General features: G+C 37.4%; 1 protein-coding gene across 3 annotated transcripts in view; it reads right to left on the reverse strand.

Moving 5' to 3' along the window:
- Nucleotides 1-1,166: 1,166 nt before the first annotated feature.
- The window catches only part of ETV1 (ETS variant transcription factor 1), a 66,086-nt gene continuing 42,355 nt past the window's right edge, over nucleotides 1,167-24,897 (reverse strand). For 2 of the 3 annotated variants that reach the window (XM_053994045.1, XM_053994062.1), the window contains 5 exons: nucleotides 15,616-15,684; nucleotides 13,271-13,339; nucleotides 10,063-10,232; nucleotides 6,449-6,550; nucleotides 1,167-3,870 (listed from right to left, as the gene is read on the reverse strand). In XM_053994045.1, coding sequence (XP_053850020.1) covers nucleotides 3,649-3,870; nucleotides 6,449-6,550; nucleotides 10,063-10,232; nucleotides 13,271-13,339; nucleotides 15,616-15,684 — 632 coding nt within the window. In that variant the 3' untranslated portion in view covers nucleotides 1,167-3,648. The remainder of the gene's footprint in view (nucleotides 3,871-6,448; nucleotides 6,551-10,062; nucleotides 10,233-13,270; nucleotides 13,340-15,615; nucleotides 15,685-24,897) is intronic. The other variant, XM_053994054.1, reaches the window with a different exon arrangement.

Here is a 24,897-nt window from a genome sequence, read left to right on the forward strand (position 1 = left end):
TTCTGAGCAAAGGGGTCTTTGCAGGGAATTTCTAGAGAAAACCATTTATGTATCCCAGTTTCCCCTGGTAACCTCACCAGACCACAGTCAGGACAGCAAGCAGATTTGGTCTGAGAAGCAGATGAAATTTGCTTTTTCAGTGAATGTAATGTTGAGGTTGTTAATATAAGAAAGTTAGACTGGTGTAACCTTGGAGAGAAAAGGGCAGAGTCTTTGCCATGGAAGTCATATCCCTAATGAAAAAGAAATTGTCCTAAACTTGTAATATTAACTCTCTCGAATGGATTCTGAGGGAATCTGCCAAGTCCTTCACTAACTTCACCTGTGTTCAGCTATTGGTGCAAGTGGATCTGTGATGGCACATGAAAGCTGAGCCCCTTCAGCTGTTCCACGGTGCTGGGTCTTTCCAGCAATGCCTCCCGAATTTGCTTCACAGCAGCTCTACCCTGTCTGCCCCAATGCTCTGCCCAGCACAGAGACAGACAGAGACAAGCTCATTCTATTACAGCTCCTACTAAAAACAGGTGAAAGCTGCATATTCCCTCCACTTGTGGTACAGCTTGAAAACAAAACTAAAATACCCCCAAACTAACCAAATGAAAACCCAGCCCCCTTATCCCAGTCCCAAACATCCCACATTCAAATCCAGTAGAGTATTAAAATGCCCTCTGAAAATGTGTAAGTGTTCTTAGTAGGAATCAATCCCAAAATATACATAGACCATCTTCCTCCCTTTTGTCAGTCAAATACAATGCTTTGGTAATCTAACTCCTGGCTATAACTCATATATACATACACATGAATTGTACATACTCCACCTTTTTTTTCCCCTGTTATGAATTGTACATACTCCACCTTTTTTTTCCCCTGTTCTTTTTATTTCATTTTTCTTTTTTTTTTCTTTTCTGTTTTTTATTACACTTTGAAGCAAGCCATTCTAGGCACTGGGGACAGATCATCCTCTCCTCTCCCAAAAGAATAACCTTTCTGCAGGGGCCTCTCCAATACAAATGGTTAGGAATCCAATACACAACAATCTTGCAGAAATCAGCTGCCAGATTTATTATTCTACCTGAAAACCCCCAAACAAAACAAAACAAAAAAAAAACCCAACCCCAAACAAACAAAAAAGTGGAATAAAAATAGACTTTAAATAAACCTCATAGGTACATTTTAAAAAGGGTTAATCAGTTCAGTGAAAGACCTTTTTGTCTTCTGCTGATCATGTAATGTTGGTCTGACTGCTTGTTTTGTTCAGTGAGTCACTACCGTATACAGATATATATATATTTTTTTCTTCTTAAATATTACACATTCGATGCAATTTTAAAATCTTTTTTTTTTCCTTTTTTTGTCCAACCCCTTTCCCAAATACCCACATCCTGCCACAGGCAAGAGGCACTCTGTGCTGACATTAAAGAACCAAAACCAATCCAAGGACTTTTCATCAAAGCATGTTTCATTTGAACCTCATTTCAGTGGAAACCACATTTTTTTAAACAATATTACTCAACATTTTCCCTTTCCTTTTTGCTAGTTCTGCAATTTTAGACTTCTTTTTCTCAGTTGATCACCAAGTATTTAAGTGCCATTGAGACCGATGGATGACAGAATTAGGTGGCATATTAAGGCATATATCATAAAATATGTTGTCTCATGGATCTGCATAAATTAAGTACCTGCCAACATGCTTTTTTATGCACCTGTGGTTTCTAGTGACCACTACTGCTTTACTTTTGATTAAATGTGTATTAAAATATTCATAACTTAAGTAGTGTCTTAACTGACAAAGGATGGAAGATCAACCCATCACCTAGGACGGTCTTTGAAATCCATCCATTATGATGAAAGTTATTCTTGTCTTTTTATGGTTATGTATTTATTTTTCTCCCACTTCTTGACAATCTAGGAAAACGAGGAACTTCATATAACAACTATTTAAATTTCACTGGGCAAAACATGAAATCCAATTCTTATTTCCCTCTCCACCCCTTAAACCTATGAATTATTGTATTTCAAAAAAGGTGCTCATAAATATTTTAAACTTTTGGGGTTTTGCCGCTTTTTGTTTTTGTTTTACATACAGAATAGCATGTGTGGTTTGTATTCAAGGTAACCCCTCTCAAAAAATAAAACAATTTGAAAAAATAATAAAACAACCAAAAAAACCCTCAAAATTTAAATTGTCTTCCGAGCATATCCGATCACATTTACATTTAGTGTCCAAAACAAGTTGATTGGTAACACCAGTGCCAGCACTACAACGTCATACAGCAACTTCATGGTATTCTTTGACAGTTCATCTCTGTTCCACCGAAAATTACAAAAGGTTCTGCAGAGCTTTCCTTAGCAAGCTGAAGCTTACTAGTCATTTGTGGATGCGCATAAAAGCTGCTTATAGCACAGCTATGGCGTAAGCTATTTTCTAAGCAATAAATGGTTCAAGTCATCTATTTTGTCCTGAAATGCTACCTGTAGTTACAGCATTGCTTATAAATGGTCATAGTAAATTCAGCATCAAAGAGAATATTACAGAAAAAGACAGCAGCAGAAGCATTAGCATTATCTAGTATTTATATATGTTATCAACATAACACAGCAGTAAAAGGTTTAAATGCATATTAATGGGTACCGTGTCTAAAAATTACTAAAGTACCTATTTAGTGTATTGGATATTTTTCTCAAGGAGTGCTTGCTGTGTCTAAACAGCATAATTAGATATGTGACTTAGTACAGTTAATTCCTATTGATTAAATAACTTATTTATGTACCAAAGGAAATGGAAGGATACAAAATGTTTTCTCCCTCCTGATCATGATCCTGTATTTAATGCTGACATGATCATCAGAAAGCCTATTCCATGTAATTACTACCCTCAAATGGATCTTGAAGAATCAACGCTATAGCATGGGCCATATATGTATAGCAATGTGGCACCAGATACAGCATGCAGCTTGCAGTCTGAAGTCAGGGATTTCACTGCTTGGTCACTGTACTTATGGCCAGTCTGTCATTAATAGGATTTTTTTTTTTAAGTCATACACACAAAAAAAAAAAAAAAAAAAAAAAAAAAAAAAAAAAAAGAAAAAAAGAAAAAAAAATAAGCTATCTGGTTGTTCACAGAGGCAAAGTACAAGTTCTGCCACTGGAAACTTCTAAATTAAATGCTGTGGTATATGCTTTGCTTCTCTTTTATTACTGCAGAAAGACAATTAGGAATGTCAAGAAACAAATGCCCTAGGCATGCTGTGCTGATATCATCACCAAAAGTGGTTATTTTGCACAATGAGAATTAACTGTACTACGGATACCCAGAGAAAATGTACAATATCTTATGCCGATATGAAACAAAACAGACATGATATAGCTTTTTTTTGTACTTAAAACCTGTATGTTCCCTTCCCAAACTTAAGTAAAAAGCAAACCCACCCTTTTCCTCCTTTTACACAGAATAACGTTTAGGTTCCAACCCTCCCCTTTCAAATAAAGTGCGCTGTCCATGGCAGACCATAGGAGTAATGCAACAGGAAAAGCCCCTTTTAGTGTACTATTTAAAAAACAAACTGAAGTTGATTCAGCTTTCCTCTGGGTCTTGGGAAAGAGGAGAAGCTTAAGGGAGGGGGAAACACCCCTTCAGTGTCACTGTTGTTAATAGACATAGCCTTCGTTATAGGGGTGGGTGTTGCAGCAGCCTCCGTCCTGCATGTAGACCATGCTCTCATCAAAGTGGGACAGAGGCACAGTGTCCTCCTCATTGATGTGGCGCTCCATGTCAGTCTTCAGTAAGGGGCGCTGGTTGTCGGGAAAAGCCATGGAGAAAAGCGCTTCAGGGTCACAAACAAACTTGTAGACATATCTTTCTCCAGCCACCTTAGGACAACAGAAGGGGGAAAAAAGGTACAGTATAAGGCCTCGTGTTTTGCAACTCCAAGTTCAACAGTCTTGTAAAGAACTCACCTTTGTTACACAATTAATTACATGACAGCAGAACTGGTAAGGTAACAACCTAGCAAAGACAAGTGGGACCTGTCAAAGCAGACTGTGCAGAATGCTCTTGATTTTGCCACTCATGACATCCTGTTGGAAGATGAACTAAGTATTCTGCTTCTAAACACTTGTTTGCGATCAATTTCTATACTTAACCACAAATGGAACTGTTCTTATTGGAAAATGTAAACAAATTGTCACTACAGTGGCAAAATAAAATTACACACTCCGTGTGTGAAGTGGAAAAAGAATCACATTGCACAGCAGAGATCTGGATTTCACTTCACACAGATTGATTCATGCTTACATATAAAAGCACTTTAGTTATAGTGCCTGCTGATTGTACAGGGACAGCGTAAGCAAATACGTAGGCTAATATGTACTTAGCAATTGCTCATGCAAAGCTGGAACATTTGCATTTGCTTATGGAGGGGCAATTTGTCCAAAGATCCTAAAGTTTTCCCTTAATCAGTAACAGCCTTAAACGTCTATGCTTCAATTTCCTAAAAGCTAGAGAATGATAAAAACAACACAAAATTGCTATCTTATTACAAGCAACAAACAGAAGTCAATATAGTGTCTTCTCAAGTACCTTATTTAAAAAATTGTGCTTAAAAATATGCATTACATTGCATGCTCACAATTTATTAAAATGATTTTAAAATAAAATCATATTGTCTGCTTCTTGCAACTCTAGCTAACCATAGCAACGAAGCGAGTTAGTGAAGATGGAAAAAGTGTTGCAAACTTAACAACTCTCTTCTTATGGGTGCAAAATAGTTTCAAGCAACTCCTTAAACTTTTAGCTTATTTATTCTACAAATAGAATTTGGTAGGGACTGTATCTGCAGTGGAATTTTTAAAATCAAATAAATGTCAGCAAGATTGATAGACTAGAGGTTGCATTCAGAAATCAGGCTTTTGCATAACCTGCTATCATTGTTGATTTAAAAAAAAGGAGGGAAAATATGCATGCAAACTTTGCCATAAAAAAACCTGCTTTGCATCTACAACCCCCATTAGTTTTTAACATACGTGAACTGGCCAGATAGAGCGATCCCAGGACAAACCTGAAACATCGCTATGTCAGAAAAATAAGCATACAAGTTAGCTTTCAAAACATGTGTTAAACACATTCTTGTGTTTAAAGTAGTAGTTTAGGATGTAGCAAGCTAGCTGTCCAAAGTACTTGTAAACTTGCCACATTAAATGGATGTGTGGGTTGGGGCAGCATTATCAGCCTTCTGGTATTTCTATCCCCACCTTTTCAACTTGCTTCACTCTGCTACTTTTTTTTTTTTTTGCCTCTGCTGCCTTTGAAGTGTGCTGGCAGCACAGATGCCTATGCTGCTGAACTGTAACCTGCAACAAGGAATTCCTCTGCCTGAAGCACCAGTCAGTGAAACCAAGCACTTCTGCTTCTCCCTGGTTGGACCCAGTCTCCAATCCACTTTACAAAGACTCTGTGCACAATTACATGACACACAGAAATGAATGAGGTGCTGAGCTACTGAAGAACTGTAAGCCAATACTAGCCCAGATTTTTGTCCCAGTTGACTACTGGTAGTGAAAAAGGAGTGCACTACAACAACCCCATAATCTAAGAAAGAGAATTTTCAGACTTCACAAAACCTACCAGAAACGTTGCCCAGTAACTTGAGCTGAGAGCACTGTTTCCATTCATGGAATTGGCATATGACAAGTTTAAACATGTTCATCATCACTGGTCACAAGACCAATGTGAAAAGACAAGGAATAGGTTTTGCAGTCCAAAGTATTATGATCTTTGATCACACCTGGCAGTTTCGTAGATACAGCAGACTGGCCTCTTCTATTGATTTCTCAGTCAATCTACATGGTACTACACCGCAAAATTTAAAAATCAGCAAGCCACAGTAGGAGGATGGCTTGAATACTGTCAGCAAGACTAGCCCATAATATATAAATTATTGTTAAATATTTCTCCTAATTCGGTCTATTATAAATATTAAATTCTATTCAAAACCAGTATTAGTACAACACTATTGACAAAAATAGTATGGGTATGTTATACCCATACTATTGGTATGTTAATAGGCATAATTATGCTCCCCTATCTTGCACTTACTAAAGTATCCAAGCACTGGGCAGCTAATTTAGATCTGCAAAACATTAATCATACTGTACTCTACTGTTTGCCTTTTCCAGGTGCCAGGAAGGCCTTTTGGATATTTTTGAATGTTACTTCTTTCCTTATAATTATGAAATGCATTGTGTGAACTAAAACCACAGATGTTTTTTACATAGGAAAAAAAAATATCTTAATGCATATGCCAGACCTAGTAGGTCCAAAAGCTTTGTTTTTGCCTAAACAGATGAAAAAACTACCTAAGCCATGCAATTACAAGAACTCCTTATAAACTGACCTATGGATTAATATGCAAGATTCTGGTGAAATGTAAATACAAAATTAGCTACTTACCTTTTGCATGATTCCCTTTTCATAATAATAGCGAAGCGATCGGCTAAGTTTATCATAGTTCATAGCTGGCCTGTTTTTCTGAATCCCCCAGCGACGTGCCACCTGCCACAAAAATGGATTAGCAATGATTTGTTAAATGCATTTAACAAGCAGACTTTATCATCAGATACTTTATTTGGAGATGCAAGAGGGAAAACCTTGCAGGTGCAATAAATAGGAAAAGGTTGCCATGACCTGAATTTCCCATGTACGACTATGAATTTTAATTAGATGTACATCATCATTAAACTTGTAACAGATTTATCAGACAATGTGGCGGAGGGTTAGGGTTTTTCCTTTGCTTTTTAATAAAGAAAATCAATGAAAAAATAAAGACATACAAAGAGATGATGGACAAAAAACATTTAGCAAGTTCCACTGGAAAACTTTTACAAAACTTTTCTTCTATTTGATACTATGGACTATTGTACTGTGCCTGTCTTTTCCTTGCTGCCAGAAAAAAAAGTAAGTTATTTTAAACACACATGCATACATACTTAGTTCATGAACTAATACAGACTGTACTTGGAATGACAGCAATTTTGCAATTATTAGGAGATACAAGTCAAAAGACAACTCCCAGTCTTGAACATTACTTCAGCAAAAAAAAAAAGAAGAATTATCTAAGGAGGCAGAATAATCACTTGGAAGAACTATATGGTGGTATGAAGAATGGGACAGAAATTTCATCGTTTCAGCCGTATAATTTCTCTTAAAAATAACAATAAAAAATGAATTGCAAGTAACTCATGAAACTATTCCATAGAGAACAATATGCCTTCTGCTCTGACTTATGTTTTCTACTTGACTTTATGCTTCCTGTTTTATTGCTAAAGATAGTTTTGGACAAAGCGACCCTTTGTTTAAAGAGCTTAACTTCTTATTCCTCGCCTGAAATTTAATTGGCTATTGGTGACATTTCAATTACTGCCTGTAAAAATGACTATAATATCACCTGAGGGAAAAAAAGGCAGAGCTGATGAATGCTTTAAAGCACATTTTATAAAAATGATTGAGAGGTGCATATGCATACAGGTCTGGAAAAAGGACAGAGTAACCAAGCAGCTTCTCTGCAGACTGCTCTGTGAAAATTCCGGTAGTTGCCTGAAGCTTTTTGATGCAAGCCATGACAACATGCAGCACTGAGCAAAATCTATGATTTTGGTGTCCACCTGGACAATAATGTCTAAAGTTTCTCTTGAAAGCATTATTTCCTTTCAGTGGTGCAGCCTTTCAGGCTTATGTAAATTATCACAGCTCTGTTAACGTCAGCTACATTTTAGCTGTACTGAAACACACCTCCAAGCACATAAATTTATTCCAGCTGCAGATTTGGCCTAGATGTCTAACTTTGATTCACCTATTTATTTTTGTAACACATTACCACATCACTCCTTTTTTATACCGTCCAAGGTTTTTTTTCTGCATTAATCGGAGTCCTAAAAGTCCCCAACATAACTGGCTTGCAAAATAAATAAATACACAGCAAAGATAAACAACAAGTAATGGTGAAGAACATGTTACATTGTGTTGTATTTTGAGACTCCTAAACAAGCAATCAGGTCCAGTTCCCATCCCTGAACTGCACAGCATTTACCTAGTTGTGCTCTGTGGAAGGGATTCCACCCTTCTCCCCTACCTTCCTGCTGAAGGTTGCTGTCTCTGTGACAAGGCTGCATACATGGACCTATGTCCAATTCTCAGGCTCCATAGTTCACAGTTACTCCCTGAATGAACTATGGCACTCCAGGAGCTGATACATATTCATTTTTGTTGTCACTCTTTCTACAAGGGCATAAACCTCCAGCAAGGAATGGATGGAAAGGTCATGTCACTGACATGCTAGCTTGCCACAGCAAGCTCTTTGATTTCCCTTCAATTTATACTTGGCAACCAATAGAATTGTGTGACTTCCCATAGGCTATTCTTATTTTAATTGACTGTTTCTGTCAGATTCATGACATTCATATGAAAACAACTTAAACTCCTTTGTACTCCTAGGAACACACAGAGTGAGGCAAGCTTCAAGCCTCCTCCAGATCTTGGATGCAATGGTGCTCAAAAACACAAAGCAACCTTTACGTAGCCAGACATGCAGATGATCTGTTTAAGTTAAATTAGAATATCCAGTTCTTCAGGGAATTACACAATAAGGAAACCTTAGGAGTTTGTTACTTTCCTTTCCTTAGCTAATAAAATCTATAAAGTTTTTGCACCATCTGCTGGAAACCATTTCTCAATAAAACTCTTCAGTCTTGAAAGAAATTGGAAGTACCTCAAAGACAAGACAAAACTAAAAGAGTAAAAAATATGAGACTAGGGTAGGGGGGGAAATCATAGGCATCATTCACCAAAACCAAACAAAAGACTTTCCAAAGATTTTGCTCTGTTCCGGGACAGGTTACACAACTAAGGCATCTATCTAGCCTGCTAAGGCTGCAGGCTTGCAGCAAAGTTTCAGTATCATATTGACTAAGACTGTTCTGAGTTCAAATCCTCAGATACACAATGGCAGGATCTGCAGTGGTGACTATCACTAGAGCAGGGAATGTTCAAACAAACCAGAGTCAGCACCAGGGTCCTTGCAGCAACCTGCTCCTCAGCCAGACCATGTCGGGAAGGAAATGGACATCAGTCCTGACACCAGCCCCAGCTGCTCCAGCATCTCCACAGAGCAGCTAGCAGACAATGTAAGTAACATGCAAGAAAGCTTTCAGACTGTTAATGCCAGTAGATAGATGGCAAACAGCAGAAGTAGCTGGTGGAAGGTAGAAGCAGCCATACACCCCCGAGCCTTCCCACTCAGCTCTAACTCAGAGGGGATCCTGCCAGAAAATTTGCTGTGGTCTTCTCTATTAGAAAACCCTATTCAAGGGGTAAAAAAAAGTAAAGCAGAATGATACTGCCTTTTGACAACCCTAATTAAATCCTCCACTTAAATTTACTACAAAATTCACATACACCTGATCTTCCAACAGTTTCTATGATAGTTTAGAATGCAGGCTAGGTTACATAACATCACCTAGTCCAAAACACTTTACGTAATAAAACGTTCCATTTATTCCTGTTTATCACACAAATGAACTAAGACACGTTTCAACAAATGTTCGTGAATAAAAGTAATTTTATCTACCCCATGGTTTAGAAGAGCCATGCATGTGCATGAGCGTCTGCAAGCCTAGGATCTAAGTCTGTACTAAACAACGTAAGGATTCAATCTAATGAATCTAATAATTGGTGTTGAAAGACTAGTAAAGGGACAAGTTTTCATTTTGGGATACAGTTATGTCCATAAAGTGATTCTGAAAAATGTAGACCCCACAATTAATGCGAGCTATTTACTAACTCTAGTACTTGCAACATTTTTATTATTTTGTGGGACTAGGAGTCAAATCTATTCTTAACCATAGCTCTGCTCTAACTGAAGCACTTCCCTTGCCAGTCCTTTTTGTCACCCTTCTAAAGCACTACTGAAGCAAAATACTGAAGGAAAACAAGGCCTAAGTCCAAAGGAGCACAGTAGAGTTTGCAGGATGGGGCAGTGGATGTGAGGGCATGCTGACTGTCTAAATCACCTCCTCTGGCTCAATCAGCTTGAACTCCATGCCTCGGCCAGTCCATGCAATGAAGTGAGAGTTTGATGGGTCGTCAAGAAGAGCTACCAAGAACTGCCAGAGCTGAAGCGAGCCTCGCCGTTGATACGTGGGTCCTTCGCGATACATGCCTGGCTCCTGTTTGACATCACCTGCACACAACAGCAACAACGTTAGAGGAGCAATGCCTGGGAACACCATCACTTGGTTTGTCAGATAAGTTGGCAAAGCAATCATTAGGGGCAAAAAAACAGAGGGAAGAATCAGCCACCCTCAAATGCAACATTCCCCTGTTTGCTGGGGACTTACAATAACATATTAATATACTAAAACGGACTTAAATTCATTCATGATTTATTGAAGTCTCACTAAGTCTCTCCCCATGTAGGTTTGATAAAGGCAGATCACTTGCAAACCATTTTGTAATATCCTCTCTTTGAAAGCACATAAACTATTTCTGAAGCAACTCTGATATATGAAGAACTGTGTTTGCGTACAGTACTTCGCACAGCCCCCAGTTTTGGTAAAGTAATATAGGCTTCATAAAGGCGCAAAACCCTATTGAGTGAAACTTCTCTTGCACGCAAATGCTTCTAAGGAAATGACAAAGTATTTGACTTGGACTTAAACAGCATGTGCTTTGTATATAGGCATGTAAATCCTGCAGATATGCAAGTTCCTCTGTGGCACATTGGACTTGCATATGAGCAAAAATTACTTTCACTCATATCTACGTATTAAATTAGTATTCCCTCTGAAAAGCAATAAGTTATTTTTCCTAAAATTTTAAGTCTAGGAAAACATTTTAAAAAATATCAATAACATTCTACTAGCTGTTCCACAAATTGCCAATAAGAAAACCATCCTGTTACATCCATAATGCCTTTGTTGTTTTTAAATCATATTTATACTGAACAACTCATGCAAACAACAACAGCTGAAAGGTCTGATGCTGAAGCAGACAGTATTTTTTTCTCCACACAAGGACTGCAATCCTAGATATACTGGTAAATTCCCCATTTCAACTATCAGAACAGCAAAAGCCTCCAATAAACAGTGTGACCTGTTTAATAAGGAAAGTCAGGAATTTAAATTCAACCACAACATTACGATGCTCTGGCAGCCATTACAGAATGGCTCTGCGTAGTGAATGGCAGAATAATAATATTAGAAATTGAGCACTTCCTTTTGTAATCAGGAAAGAAAATTGACTCAATAGCAGTGGAAAACAAATAAATCAACACAAGGCTTTTTGGTTTATGTGAGGTTCAAGTTCCAGTCCTGAAAGTCCTTCTTTTTCAAGGACAGGTTTTTTCCTTGTAATGATAGCTGTGCAATGTGCAAATAGCAAGCGCAATATTACACAGGATCAAATTCTTTCCTTGTGCTGATCTTTGATTTCAAATGAAGCAGCTGAGAATCTACTTTTGAAACATCAAGACTAGTCCTGGGCTTATCCAACTTTTGCTTTACTGGCCAGAATATGATGATACATCTGCTATTTTTCCCTCAAAACATGATGCTGCAAGCATAAACACACCTATTTGCATCACAAGATCAATCTTCTAGAGTACAAGGTATTCTCTCAATGGGCAGTCATAGAAACTAGCAGCAGACTGTTTGCTTTGCAGGCATAAAAATACTTCTTAACATTTAATTCTTTTACTGTATTTATATTTCTTTTTCATTTTCATTCCCTTTCCTGTATAATACCTAAATTAACCAAAAGGTTTTTAAGGAGTATATAGACAAATGCTACTGCTAATGAGTTTTATCTTCTTGTAGTACAGGGTCTGATCCCATTCCCATAAATGTACATATAAATCTGACACTGGTGCTCAGATCAGATCCACAATCATTTTTGAGGAACAAAAAAATACCTGACACGATGTGCTTTAAAAAAAGGTTAAAAAAACCCCAAACAAGCTCACATTACAAAGCCAGGGTATAAAGTAGACTTTCAATAAAACACTCTTTCTGTGACTTTGTCAATGCAGTAACAAAGTAATACTGGATTGAGCAGTCTTCAGTTAGGTCTAATATTGTCTAAAACTCTTTTATCTATTTATTACCAACATAAAAATACATGTGATACTCTGAAGAATGTGCAGTTCTCTGGATTACTTTCATTTCAGAGTCTCCAGATTTTCAACAAATACAACAAATGCTGCTAAACACGCAATAGTTTTGTAATCCATAAGTGAGTTTCAGGACAAAACAAACCAAATAATGTAAGAGAAAAACACCAATTCTACAGCCCTACTTTTAGCTGTGGTCAAAGATTTGTTCACAAGTTTATCAGGAAATATGTAATCTTTCCTGCTGAAATAAGTAAAGCCAGATATACACACACTAATAACACAAAAGCTACACTAACAACACTACGCTAGTATGCATCCACTAACATAATGACATTCTAGCAAATTTAAGTAATTGGTCTCTAAATTACTTCCCAAAGTTACAGACTAACAGAGTCACTGGCAAGAAATACGGTGTCCATCTACTTTGCTTCTAATGAAATAAATCTGAAATCAACTGAGTTACACCAGGAAACTGATTTTATGTCAGAGTAACTGAGGATAATTTGGACCATTCATTTTAATTGACCTCAGAATTCCTCTTAAAAAAATCTGCTGTAATTGGTAGTGTTGTGAACAGAGCATTGATTTGTTATCAATCCCACTGAAAAATAAACCACTAATACATTCAATCTAGTGCAAATACATTGGCATAAACACAAAAAATGCCCTATATACTCACTTCTCACTATTCATCACTTCATAGACAGCAAGACAAGAGGCTTAATCCTCAATAAAACCAAAGCTGCTGCTTTCTCCACTGTTTTGTTAATTATAAGTACAGCTTTCATTACATTTCAAACAACAAGTAGTATGTGATCATCAGTGCAATGGAAATCCTCTTATTACTTCTCAACAGTACAGAACTGAGCTCCTCGGCCACAAGACTGGATGCAGCATCTTTTGGTGGTAAAAGTCAAATGACATCCTATTGAAGAGGAGACTTTGGTTTCAAGAGACAAAGGTCAGCTTTGGTTAGGCGCACCACAAATGGTGTGTTAAGGAATCCTAAATTGGAACATTACTGGGATTTTTTGATCAGCAACAGAGAAAAGTCCCTCATCTTTTTCTTTTTCATCTCCCTATACAGGAAAAAGATGTGTCATACATACCGTCAAACTTCTCTGGAACAACGCAAGTGTCATCATAAAACTGCCTAGGTCCCTTTTCATACATACAGCCTGTGGGTTAAAAAGAGAGAGGTATTTATATAAAAGATGCATGGAGAAAAAAGAGATCACAGGCTTAATGCCAGAGGGAACACTAAGTTATACAGGAATCAGATTAATATCCCACATCCTTTAGACACCGCCCAATCCCAACATTTTGGCCTAAGTACAAGGGTGTTTAATTAACATATGCATTCCCAAAAGACTGTTAATCTCCACCTGCTAAAATGAAAAAGCACCCATTTTTCTCTATGATTTATTACAAAATGTTTGCTCATTTCCTGTTTGAACTAGCATGGCTTTGACATTTAACCATTAGTTCCTGCAGGTCTTCTCCCTGCAAGACTCAGTATTTCCTCTTCACATCCACAGAGGTCACCCTCACACACTGCTCTTGATGTTCCTTCCAATTAAGATTATTTTGTAAAATTTTGTTTTGTCATTAAAAGACACTGTCTACAGCCCAGCAGCCTTTCTAGCACACCTTTCTGTAGACCTTCCTACTATTTCCTATTGTGCTCATGTTTTGCTTAACCAGAACTGTATTGCATATCGGTATCAGTCTCACCAGTGCTACTGAGTGAGACAAAACATCCTGTCCTCTCCTGCTGCCCTCTGACCCTCCTTTTGACTGCCTAAGTATTACAGAAGGCTCTTTGCCTTAAGGTTTCAGTGCTCAGTTGGGCTGGTTTCCCGCTGTGAAGCTGAGTAGGAGGTCCACCTCAAAATCCTTTTTTCCAATATATTGTTTCCCTGTTCCACAGGCCTGGTCTACATTCATGTATTAAAAAAACATTTTGTTTAATGTGCCCAGATAACCAAACAATTCAAACTGCTTTGTGTGACTGACTGCCCTGTCATGCCCGTTATTTACTGCTCTATCTTTGTGCCATAAAGTTATCTATTAACTTTGTTCCATATCTTTACTGAAAGTATTGAATAGCAACACTCCTGATATAAATTCCTACAGAACTATAATCCATTCAGAGATGATTGCCTGGTGACAGCCTCTTTTAGATCTGTCAGTTGGCCAGGTCTTAATGTATTTAATGTGTACTTTATTGATATTGCTTTGTGCTAACTTCTTAATCAGAATGTAATGCAGAGGCAAATTGAATGCCATAAAAAGTCAAACTATACAATACAAGCATCTTTATCAATGAAACTTTTATTTTCAGCAAAGAACAGAATCAGATTTGACATGACCTTTATTCTGTAAAATTATGTTGATTGATTTTCAAATACCGAAAACAAATATTTAGCTAACATCACTGCTTTTTTACGTCATTCATGAAAATTCAGCCACCTCCAACTCCTTACAAAACCACAACACGGATAAGATGGGTTTTCCCCTATCTGTGCTATGATTAAAACTCAAAATCTTTTGCCCTTATCCCTGCAGTTCATAATTCATATAATTTGATATAACAAGACTTAGAGATTTCCATCTCCTGTTTTACCTTCCATGTTAAACACTATCTTTTTTTTTTTAAAGACAGTTTTTCTGTCTTTATTTTAACCCAGAAGCAGATGGGATTTTAGCCAGATGTGTTATCTTTTTGATTCTGTCTTTACACTAGCAAATGAAGTCTTCCTGGAAGACTTTGATTCTCATGTCTGTCTGGATTCTCATCAGTCTCAAAACCAGATTCCTCATGTTTCTGAAATTTGCCCACTGGAAGAAAAATAAACTAAAACAGGACAGTGGAGGCTATAACCTGTCTTTCACGGTCATCTTAGTTCTGTTGGACTTCTTATTTCTAGTACATATAAAGTGCTGTCACTCAGAATTATTAATTTTGACAATTATGTAAGCTCTGTCCTACTGAAATCATTGGGAATTTTGGTATGTCTCAATTTGGGTATATAGTGCATCAAAACATTGCAAAAATAATAACAAAAGGAAAAACCCAAAACCTTCACTGAATTTAATGTATAAAATGGATTACTTAACACAGTTAACTGAGCCTATCATGCTAACAGCCTGGAAAATATCACTTAAGCAGAATGGGTGAAACAGACAAATTTTTATGTCTTCCTTTCAACTGCTAGAGGCCTTGAAAAGCAGAATGAGTTAAGTTCATAATTGCTTCTATCCTGATCAACCCATGGCACTAAAAGAAACTACAAAAATTCAGTGCATCAGAAACTCAACACTGAAAAGGGAAAGAAGGATGATGCAAGTCTTCCCAGCACCAGAATTAAACCAGTGAGCCCCAGATACCCTCAGGCTTTTAATTTTTTTTACATTTCTCTCATACAAAAGTGATACATAATAGAAAACTTAACTTCTGTTCTGTTTGGGTGAGCCAGGAAGCCTTCTTGCCTCATGTAAATGGAATGGCAGCTAGGCACTTCTGAAAGGAGAAGATGACAATGCAAGTCAAAAGACTGTCTGGAATTAAAAGTGTGCAGGTTATCAATGGGACAAGCTGCAAGCAGAACAGCAACAGAAAAGGATGCAAGTCATAGTGAGAGGGAGCCTGTCAACACACAGCATTTCATAGCAGCACACATTTTCACCACACACCACATATGGCCAAGGAGAAAATCATGATGTGAGGCTCACAGATCCTACATACGATAGGCACTTGAACTCTAAACCTCTTGTAATCAACTTTGCTAAAAGCTGACTCCCATGGCAATTACACTTTGGACCATTCACCAAATAACCTTCACCAGTGACCATGAATATTTTAAACCCTGTGCTTGCATATCTATCTTTGTAGCTAATTCAACCCAAAATTTTTAATCAATTGCACTGAAAAAGACTGCCAGTCACACTGGAGACTTATAAACACTACATTTACACAAGGAATGTCAAAGCAAATTTAGAGTAGGATAATGCTTTTTAGACTCTGGTTAAGGACTTGAAGGGTCAATGAAATTTTCTGCAGTTGCTAAGTATTTTATCTAGAAATTTAGGTCTATCAATATCACTCTCCACTTGTATGTGTTTAAAACAAAAATGACACCTTTCCAAAAAAAAAAATACTGTTCATATTCTGAGTAATAATGATATTTATTTGCTATTCTCCAGCTCTTCTCAAATCTGCAGGAAGAATGAGAAAAGCCAAATAGAACTATCGAAAAACATATTTTTAAATGTCTTTCTTTTTCTTCCCCGTGTCTTGCACTGTCCCCAAGTAGTCACATCCTGTGCACAGGGACTTGCAAACAGAAACACACCGTAAATGTTTGCCCTTCTAGACCGTGTTTAACCTACTTCTTGGATATCAAAAGTCTTGCTTAACAAAGTCTATTTGATCTTGTGATGAACTCCTACCCTAAGCTATGCAATCTGTTACCAGTAACTTGTAACTCTTTAAGAGATGCAAACAGAGGTCGAAAGAGCAGACATTATTTTTCCAACACCGCCTACAGACTCTTTCAGACTGTGATTCCAAATTTCACTGTTCACTGACTAGTGATGAGTATCAAAGATTTGGCAGGATAAGAAAATGAGGTTTTACACTGACTTCACAAACAAGCGAACACAGGGCAGTAATAAGTTTCCTCTAAGAGTCCATGGTCTCTCTTGCACATCTGTGCCAAACTCTTCATTACCTCCTCTCTCGATAAAATGCTCGGTGCCTGCCTCCTCAGCCCTAGAGAATCTCTAATGTCTCAGGCAGCTATTCTGAGCAACCACAGGAATCAGTGGCTCAATGATCATCCCAGTCAGGTATAGCTCTGCAGACTAGAAGTCAAGGCTACAAGCAGTGCTTCACCTGCAAGGAATCATTCATGTTAGCAAGTAGATTGAATTCTAAGGAGAATGGAAAAATCTACGTAAAAAAGAGGAAGCTTTAGAACTGAAACAGATGCTATTTTCTATTTTAGGTAAAATTTCTCTAGTATTGGCAGCAAAACCCTTTTTGACTCATGAACTCCACTCCTGCAAAGTGATAGAGCAGAGTATACTGAATAAAGAATTATGCATGTATCCACAAAGTTGTCTTCTTAGCCAAGCTGGGGTTTCATCTCCCATGCTCCTAAGTCAATTATAATTAACATCTGGAGTCTCTTTAAGGCAAGCATTGTTTGTACCAACATTACTTAATCTTCTGGTTAGCTTGTGCTTAAACAGTCCACAGAGGACCAAAAAAAATACAGCAACGAAGAGTTTATTTCTCGTAAAGTAACCAGAGTCTTGTTATCCTAAAGTGCTATCAGTTAATTTATGACTATCAGAGTGGGTCAGACTCTAATCAAATTGTAGAAACATTTCCAAAGTGATTATTCAATCAAATGACTAACATGGTTAATTAGGAGCCATAAACATTGCTCTGAAGTTCATCAAAGTAATGACTTGCCCAGAAAAATTACTGCTAATTAAATTGCCTGCTGCTTTCATTTCTACCTTATCTAATAAAAAGTCCAACCAATGAAATTTAGTATTGCAGTTTTAAATTGTACTAAATGCTTGACTAAGACCCAGAAGTATTTTTACATGCTAAGCAGAGCTACTTCAAAAGAAAACATTTTAGTGTAGAAATTACAGAGCAATTATATGTTTTCTTCCCCTTAAACCATTGTTTCAAGACGACAAATAAGACAGAAGCAGGCATGAAATACTTCCAGGGCAAGATCCAAGTGTTTGAGATGACTGATTTATCATCTTTTTGCAAATTTTGGTCTTTGAAGAAAAATGTGCCTGGATTTAGACTTGCAACAAGCTTATTCCAGACTGTTAATGAAATAATTCGCATTGTAAGGTTACATCAGCTCAAGAATAGCAGAACACCTTAAAAAAAAAAAAAAAAAACAAACCAAAAAACTAGCTAAAAATATGGAAATGTAAAAAAAATTCTTCTTTTTTATTATTCTTTTGGAAAACTTAGGGGTCATTCTTAATTGCTCTTCTTATTAGCAGAAACATATCAACCATCTTAAAACAATGAATATGGTCTTATATCATAGACCATGAAAGCATTCCTTTCCCAATAGGTGCTGTTTTAAAAAGTACACATAATCTAGACATGTAAAAAATGCCTTCTCATCCAGGACTGTCACAGTCAACACACTCATGTAAAAATGCCTTCTCATCCAGGACTGTCACACAGAAAAATAAGGAAATAAGCTCTGCTATGCCTCCATCAAAATACATCCAAGCAGAAAAAGCCCAAACAGACTTTCTCAGGACAAGAAAAATCTGCTATTGAACTTAGTGGGCACAGATTCTAAGTTTCATTATCAGGTAAGACACTTGAGTGGTCCCTTGGTAAGGTAGTTCATATTAATTATCATGTCAGAATTTAAGAAGTTAGGTTGTCTCAGCCCTGTATAACTCAGAGCAGGTAAAGAATCCTTAAATCCTCTTTTCTGATTGTTTTTCACAGATAAGGATGAGATTTCATTCCTACAATCTCACCCTGCAGAGAAAAAAAAAAGAATTTCAGCCTGTGCCCCTAGCCCAAATAGACACAGGGAAGATGGAGCTTCTGCAGGCAAAGGCAGAAGTGACAAGACTGTATTCTACGGAATGAAGTGACTGACTGTCTTCTTCTGAATAAGCAAAGCAGGAACTGGAAACCTGAACCAGGATTGATTCTGACTTTACAAAGCCTCCCTAACTGAAGGGCAGGTTGTCATGTTACACTCTAACTCTGAATTACTTTTTAGTTCACTTTATCAACATCAGTTGAAGATCTGGAGGCCCAGGGCACACCCCATGGGCTGGTGACAAAGCACAGTGTGATACAGAGGCACTGCATTGTATGTGTGCACGTGCAGAGGGAGAGACGTGGAGATGGAGCCTTAGAAGGCACAGGCCATCTGAAACAGGGTGGGAGAAGAAGGGAACTGCCTGCCTGGCCTCACCCTCCATGTGGCAGCTGAGGTGAAAACTGTGCTGCACTGGCAGGCAGCTGCCTTAGTCAGGGAGCCTGTTAATAAGTCAATCAAATTCACCAAACACTCAACTCATAGTGAAACATGCCTACTTCCCTAAAGGTTTAAAACAAAGTGATGACAATAAGACTGGAACCTTCTTACTGTTTTCCTGCCCACTTTTCCACTTACAGTTTATTACCAAGTAAGTCATATTAGAAGCAGATTCCATAAGGGACTGTTTCAAAAGGAGCTGTTCCCCAAAACTTTGAAGGGACTTCACTGGAAACCCTGCAATTTCACTTATACCATGTCCTTCTAAATTGTCCTTTTGGTCTGAAAAGTAATTATGTGAATTTTGGCCCCTATTTCATTAATTCATCGTTTGTGTGTCTATACAGATAGACTTAAATGTGCCACTTTGTCTTCCCATAGACAAGAAATGCAGCACACGCAGATTCTCTCCCATTGTGCATGCCTGAGGGCATGCACAAGTCCCTCAGGTAGCTGGGACAAACCTGGTGTCACTCCTATGTGCCAACCTGACCCTGTGAACACACCAGCCATCCCTTTGGTACCTTTCAGAGCTTCCCTTGCACAGTACAAGCACTTCTCTGCTACGTGAGCAGGTGGATAATGTACTGGGAGAGATTTTTACCAAGTGCAGAGACAAAAGTCACCTTTTAAAAATAAAATGTTTGAACTAGAACACATCATACTTTTGGCATTAAACTTAAAACATCACAATATCACTGCAAATAACTTTTCTGTTCATGGATTTTCAAGGGCACTGACAAACTGTTTACAAAGGAGCACTTCATCCACCACTAAAAAAGCGAGTGTTGGACATTCAGCCTCCTGGTGGAAAGCAGCTGTTCACAACATCATTGAGAAGTTCTGACCAGCTCAAGGGTGAAGATAATAGTGAAATCACCAGAAAACAGGACCTTTTTAGGTAAGAACAGCAGTTCTTCAAACAAGGTCACAACAAATCTCTCAGGTAGCACCAGGAGTCATTAATAAAAATGCATGATTTGTGTTTTGCAGGGAGAAGCAACAAATTATTCTTGTTGGATTTTTAAACCTGCAGAACACATTTAGATTCAAACTTATATCTCCCCAAAAAGGAGATATTCAGGTAAAAATACTGGAACTAATGACAAACTCCTTATACAGGAATTGCTTGAGCAATTGATCCACTATTCAAATGCTGGTAGATCAAGATTTTGTTCAACAACCTTTAAGAGCTTTATCCCCTCACAAGCTATGTAATGAACAGAGTCCTACAAATTGGTGAAGTCCTGGCAATAGAAAAGTCATCTTTTTTTTTTCAGTAGTAGATTCAGCATGAAAAAATGTAAGTGCACTGAAATTACATGGGTGAAAACAGATAAAAATTCTCTAAAAATCAATTTAAAAATTAAGCAATCTTTTCCCAAATTATTATTCAATTTATAAACATTCAGAATGAAAGATTTTATTCATTTTCTCTCTCACTAGCCTTTGTGCCAGCAATCTAGGAAAAAAAAAACAAACTTACAAGAAGGTGCACTCATAGATACACATACACTTCCCTCTAAAAATAGCTAATTAAAATTGTTAAAGTTTAATTTCTTACACCTCATTTCACAAAAACTTGTCAGAGAATTAAGTTTGGCCCCACTGGCTCATGTCTAAGTGGAAATATTACACACATAAAGAAAAAACTTAAGCAAACATCTTCCTTTCCACAACTTTGGTTTTTAGATCTATGACAACATCTAATGCATTTTGTGAGACCAGATGTCAACAGCCTGTCTAGGCGATGTGTAACTTTTTGTACAGCAGAACAGGAAAACAAAGGCTCATACATTCAGCTCTGAATTGAAATTCCACATGGAGCTGATCTTTTGAGCATACTTTAAAATCATGTATTTGCTTTTATTAACCTCAGTAACTGTAAAATGTATCTTAAACTTTGCTCTCCTTTGAATTCAACAAAAGACAGCAGTATTTTCTCTCTCCCTCGCTCCTTTTGTTGGTAATCTCACTGCAAAAATGTCTGTGTTGCTTTTTCTCCCCCGCCCCATTCCCTGCCTGTAAAATCAAAGTTGGACAAACACTGCACGGCTGAAGTGACATATTTGAATGGAATTCAGACCAACCAGTTCCTGTTTATGTTTCTGATTTGAGAATGTAGCCTTCTCATTCACTATACATTAGAAACACACCAAGGCCATAAATGGTGTCAGGTTGCAGGCAGCCAGGGCCAAGCAGCATTAATCATTACTTTAAGGCAACTGGCAAAAGCAGCAGCTGAGGGAACACTACACCCTTCAGCTCCGCATAAATGGACATTCCAGGGTTTGGCGTGTGTGGGTTGGCTTTTTTTTTTTTTTCCCTTCAGCATCCATTTTATGAATGAAACTTCAGGCTGCACAGAGTCCATTCATATAAAAGCTATGCTCACAGGGCTTAGTCTCTCGGGATCAATTGGTCTTGGGCAAGGCTGATGTGATTGGTTTAAGGCAGGCTTCAGCCTTCCATTACTGATTTAAAATGCAGCCTGTGTCCATTTGACCTGCCTTAATGCACAAAGAGTAAATCCAGACTGCGCTCTCAATCCTCAAATCAAATCATTAGCCAGTGCCACTTACTGTAACTGTAGATTTAGAGGATATTTATCCATTTCTTTGAAAAACAGGGACTGCAGGACAATTTTTCAGATCGTATTGTCTGCCTTGAAAACAAAAATACATATACAGTCTCCTGCCTATATATTCACTTTAACTTGGTATTCAGGCTTTCCTTTGTTCACAAAGATACATAGCAAAATGAAATAATTTCTAACTACAGATTTATTTCAGACAGAAGTAGTGAATAGAGGAAATCAGCTAGATTGAAGCAAGTGAAAAGTTAAATTTCTGTCCTTCACAGCAATCTTCTGAAGCCTAGGTTTCCCAAGTTTCCCTGTCAGATGCTTTTATTTTCTGCTGCCATACAGTCTGACAGCAGATTTGTGTTTTAAAAGCAAGTACAAAGTCCAGTGCAGCTTAACTGTTGAACAAAATTCATATCATTCACTGAAGCAACACAGCAAAGACAAGTTCCCAAAACACAAGGATGAAATATTTTAAATCACAGGGAAAACTGCAAAACCAAAATTGAAGTGGGGAGAATTCTTAAACTTCCTAACTCAAGAGCAAAACCCTGTCCCTTCTCCCTTCCTGTCTTTATGCCATCTGGATTTTCAATGTGAAGAATTGTACTTCTGTGCATAAGAATTTCTTTAAGGCCATAAGGAGATGCAGTTTGAGATGTGTGTACTGAAGCACCATACCCAGGAAAAGGATGGAGTAATTTCTGTTTCACAAAACATTTTATAAAAATGTGTTCAAAAATACTGCAAGTATTTGCAGCATGATTAAAATAAGGAAAAAAAAGAAAAAAGGAAACTTGGAGAAAATTTGAGGAAAAGAGTAAGCAGCTGGAAGACTTTTGAAGCAAGATACAAAATCTTGAGTCACACTGACAGATCCACACACACAATCCATCTACAGTGATTTAGAGGTGGTACATTAATACCAATAAATTATTTTCGATGAGATGTAGCTATGAGCAAGGGAATGCAACTGATCAAAGAAAATTTAGGCTTATGATTAAGACATATTTCTTAACTGTGAAGTCTATTTGTCTGTGAAATAATCTCCCGGGGGAAAAATAGAAGCAATAATACTTAGCAATCACACAGAACTTTATATTTTTAGAGTACAGTACAAAAATTAGCCAATATAATCAAAAACAGTAGTGGAAGCACCATGACTTGTGCCACTTTAAATGCTGCACTGGTCAATGCATTTAATGCAGCACTGGAGAATATCCTGGAAAAAGCAAACCAGTACTGTCTCAAATTGACTTTTTCTCTTTACACTAGCATCTCCAAATATCTAAACTTTGACTTCAGAAGTACAATAGAATAACAAACTGTTTAAAAAATAAATGAGGAGCGAGGAGGAGGAATCAACCTGCAAATAAATATAACCTGAAAAAATATTTTTTCCCCTTTGAAATTTCAATTCAACACTTTCTCTTACGTTATTCTGCAAACTTCCATATTTAAGAATACACTGGTTGATGCCCAGGGAAGAATGTGCTACTAGGGGTCTTTTCCCGCATTAATATCCACTGACTTGCTTTTCAAAAAACACGTCAACAGGTATTTGAGAGGACTTTGCATTTTATGCTGCTTCCTGTCATTAGGTAAATACATTTATAACATGGATGGAGAATGCTACTAACATTCTATACCTCTAAGAGCAAACTTAGGAGGTTAGTAAGTGTCATAGTGAAAAACTTCCTTCACAAACTTTATACAAATCCTTTGCTGCAAATATGATACAGCCTTTTGCTCTGTCACTCTTGTCTTGAGAGCATAGGTCAAAACTCTTTGTGGGAAGGAAAGCCATGCTGCAAACAGCTTAGCAGGTAGAGCCCCTGCTTCATTTGTTACAGGGGCTGGAAGTTGTGTATGTACTGAGGCAGAAGTTTTCAAGAAAAAAAATAATAGAGCTGAACGCCCAACTTTAGGTCCCAGTAAAGCCCATTCCAGCTCCAACAAGGTTTTGCAAAGTAGCCACATTGCTTCTGCCAGATTTTTGGTATTATGTATTTTTATTCTGCTTATACTGAGACCCTTATCTGATGTTCCCATAATTCTTCATCTAGAAACACGAAGAAAGTCCCTAGGAGCTAGGATTTGAACATATGTAGTACATAATGTTCTTTTAAAAATCACCCAGTTCTAACTGGGTATCCAAAAGAAACCAGTTTATGTATCTGATTTGTCTCTCAGCCTCTGCTCATTTCTCTTAACAGAGGGGCAATTCCCCACCCATTCTCACTTGCCAACACAAGGTATTTGCTTGTGAGGCTTCAGGAATTAAAGGGATGAGCAACTCAGAAAGGAAGACATGGAAGCTAATAATTCTTTCTGGAGAGTTCATTCTTTAAGTGATGTGACTAGTGTCTTGGAAGTGACAGGGAAAGAATCCAAATTTTCTAAGGTCCGTTCAAGCATATTAATTGTTAGGCTACCCTGAAATGAAACTGTGAGAACAGCCCTACTAATGCCTGTAACACATTCAGGAAGTACTGAATCTATCTAAATTTCAACAGAAAAATTCCAGGCAATCAGTAAGTAGTATATGCAAACAACAGTTCCTCCTCTATTCATCTCCATTACCACAGTGTGACAAATTTCAGTTTCCAAAGACATGACTATAAAGATTTCTCAACCAAAATAACTATTTCAATTTTGCAAAATAACAATTTTCAATTGGGCAAAACCAAATATAAGATTTAATAATTTAAGATGTCACTTTAAAACTTGATTTTTAGTATTAATTGAGACACACACAGCTAGAGTCATACCTTACTATATTTGCAAATACACTACGTCATGTAGGAAGGGCTAAGCCTGTGAAGATCCTGCTCAAAAATAAAGCACAGAAAAGACAAGCTAGATCAAGTTTGGCCTTTTGTTTAAGTACCTGAATACATTACTGAATTCTAAAAGTGCTAACTGTACAGGAATACCCACTATTAGGCCTTATAAACAAAGGTCTTAGGAAGTGTTTTGGAGTGTATTTATTAATCATGCAAAATCTCAAAGCTCTGTATGTCCCTGGCTGCACTTCTGTGACTGAAGTTGCTAGATTTACCATCAAGTACTAAGTACATGTCTGACATGATGGTCAGAC

The sequence above is a fragment of the Vidua macroura genome, chromosome 1 (assembly GCF_024509145.1).
Source record: "Vidua macroura isolate BioBank_ID:100142 chromosome 1, ASM2450914v1, whole genome shotgun sequence".
Classification (NCBI taxonomy): Eukaryota; Metazoa; Chordata; class Aves; order Passeriformes; family Viduidae; genus Vidua; species Vidua macroura.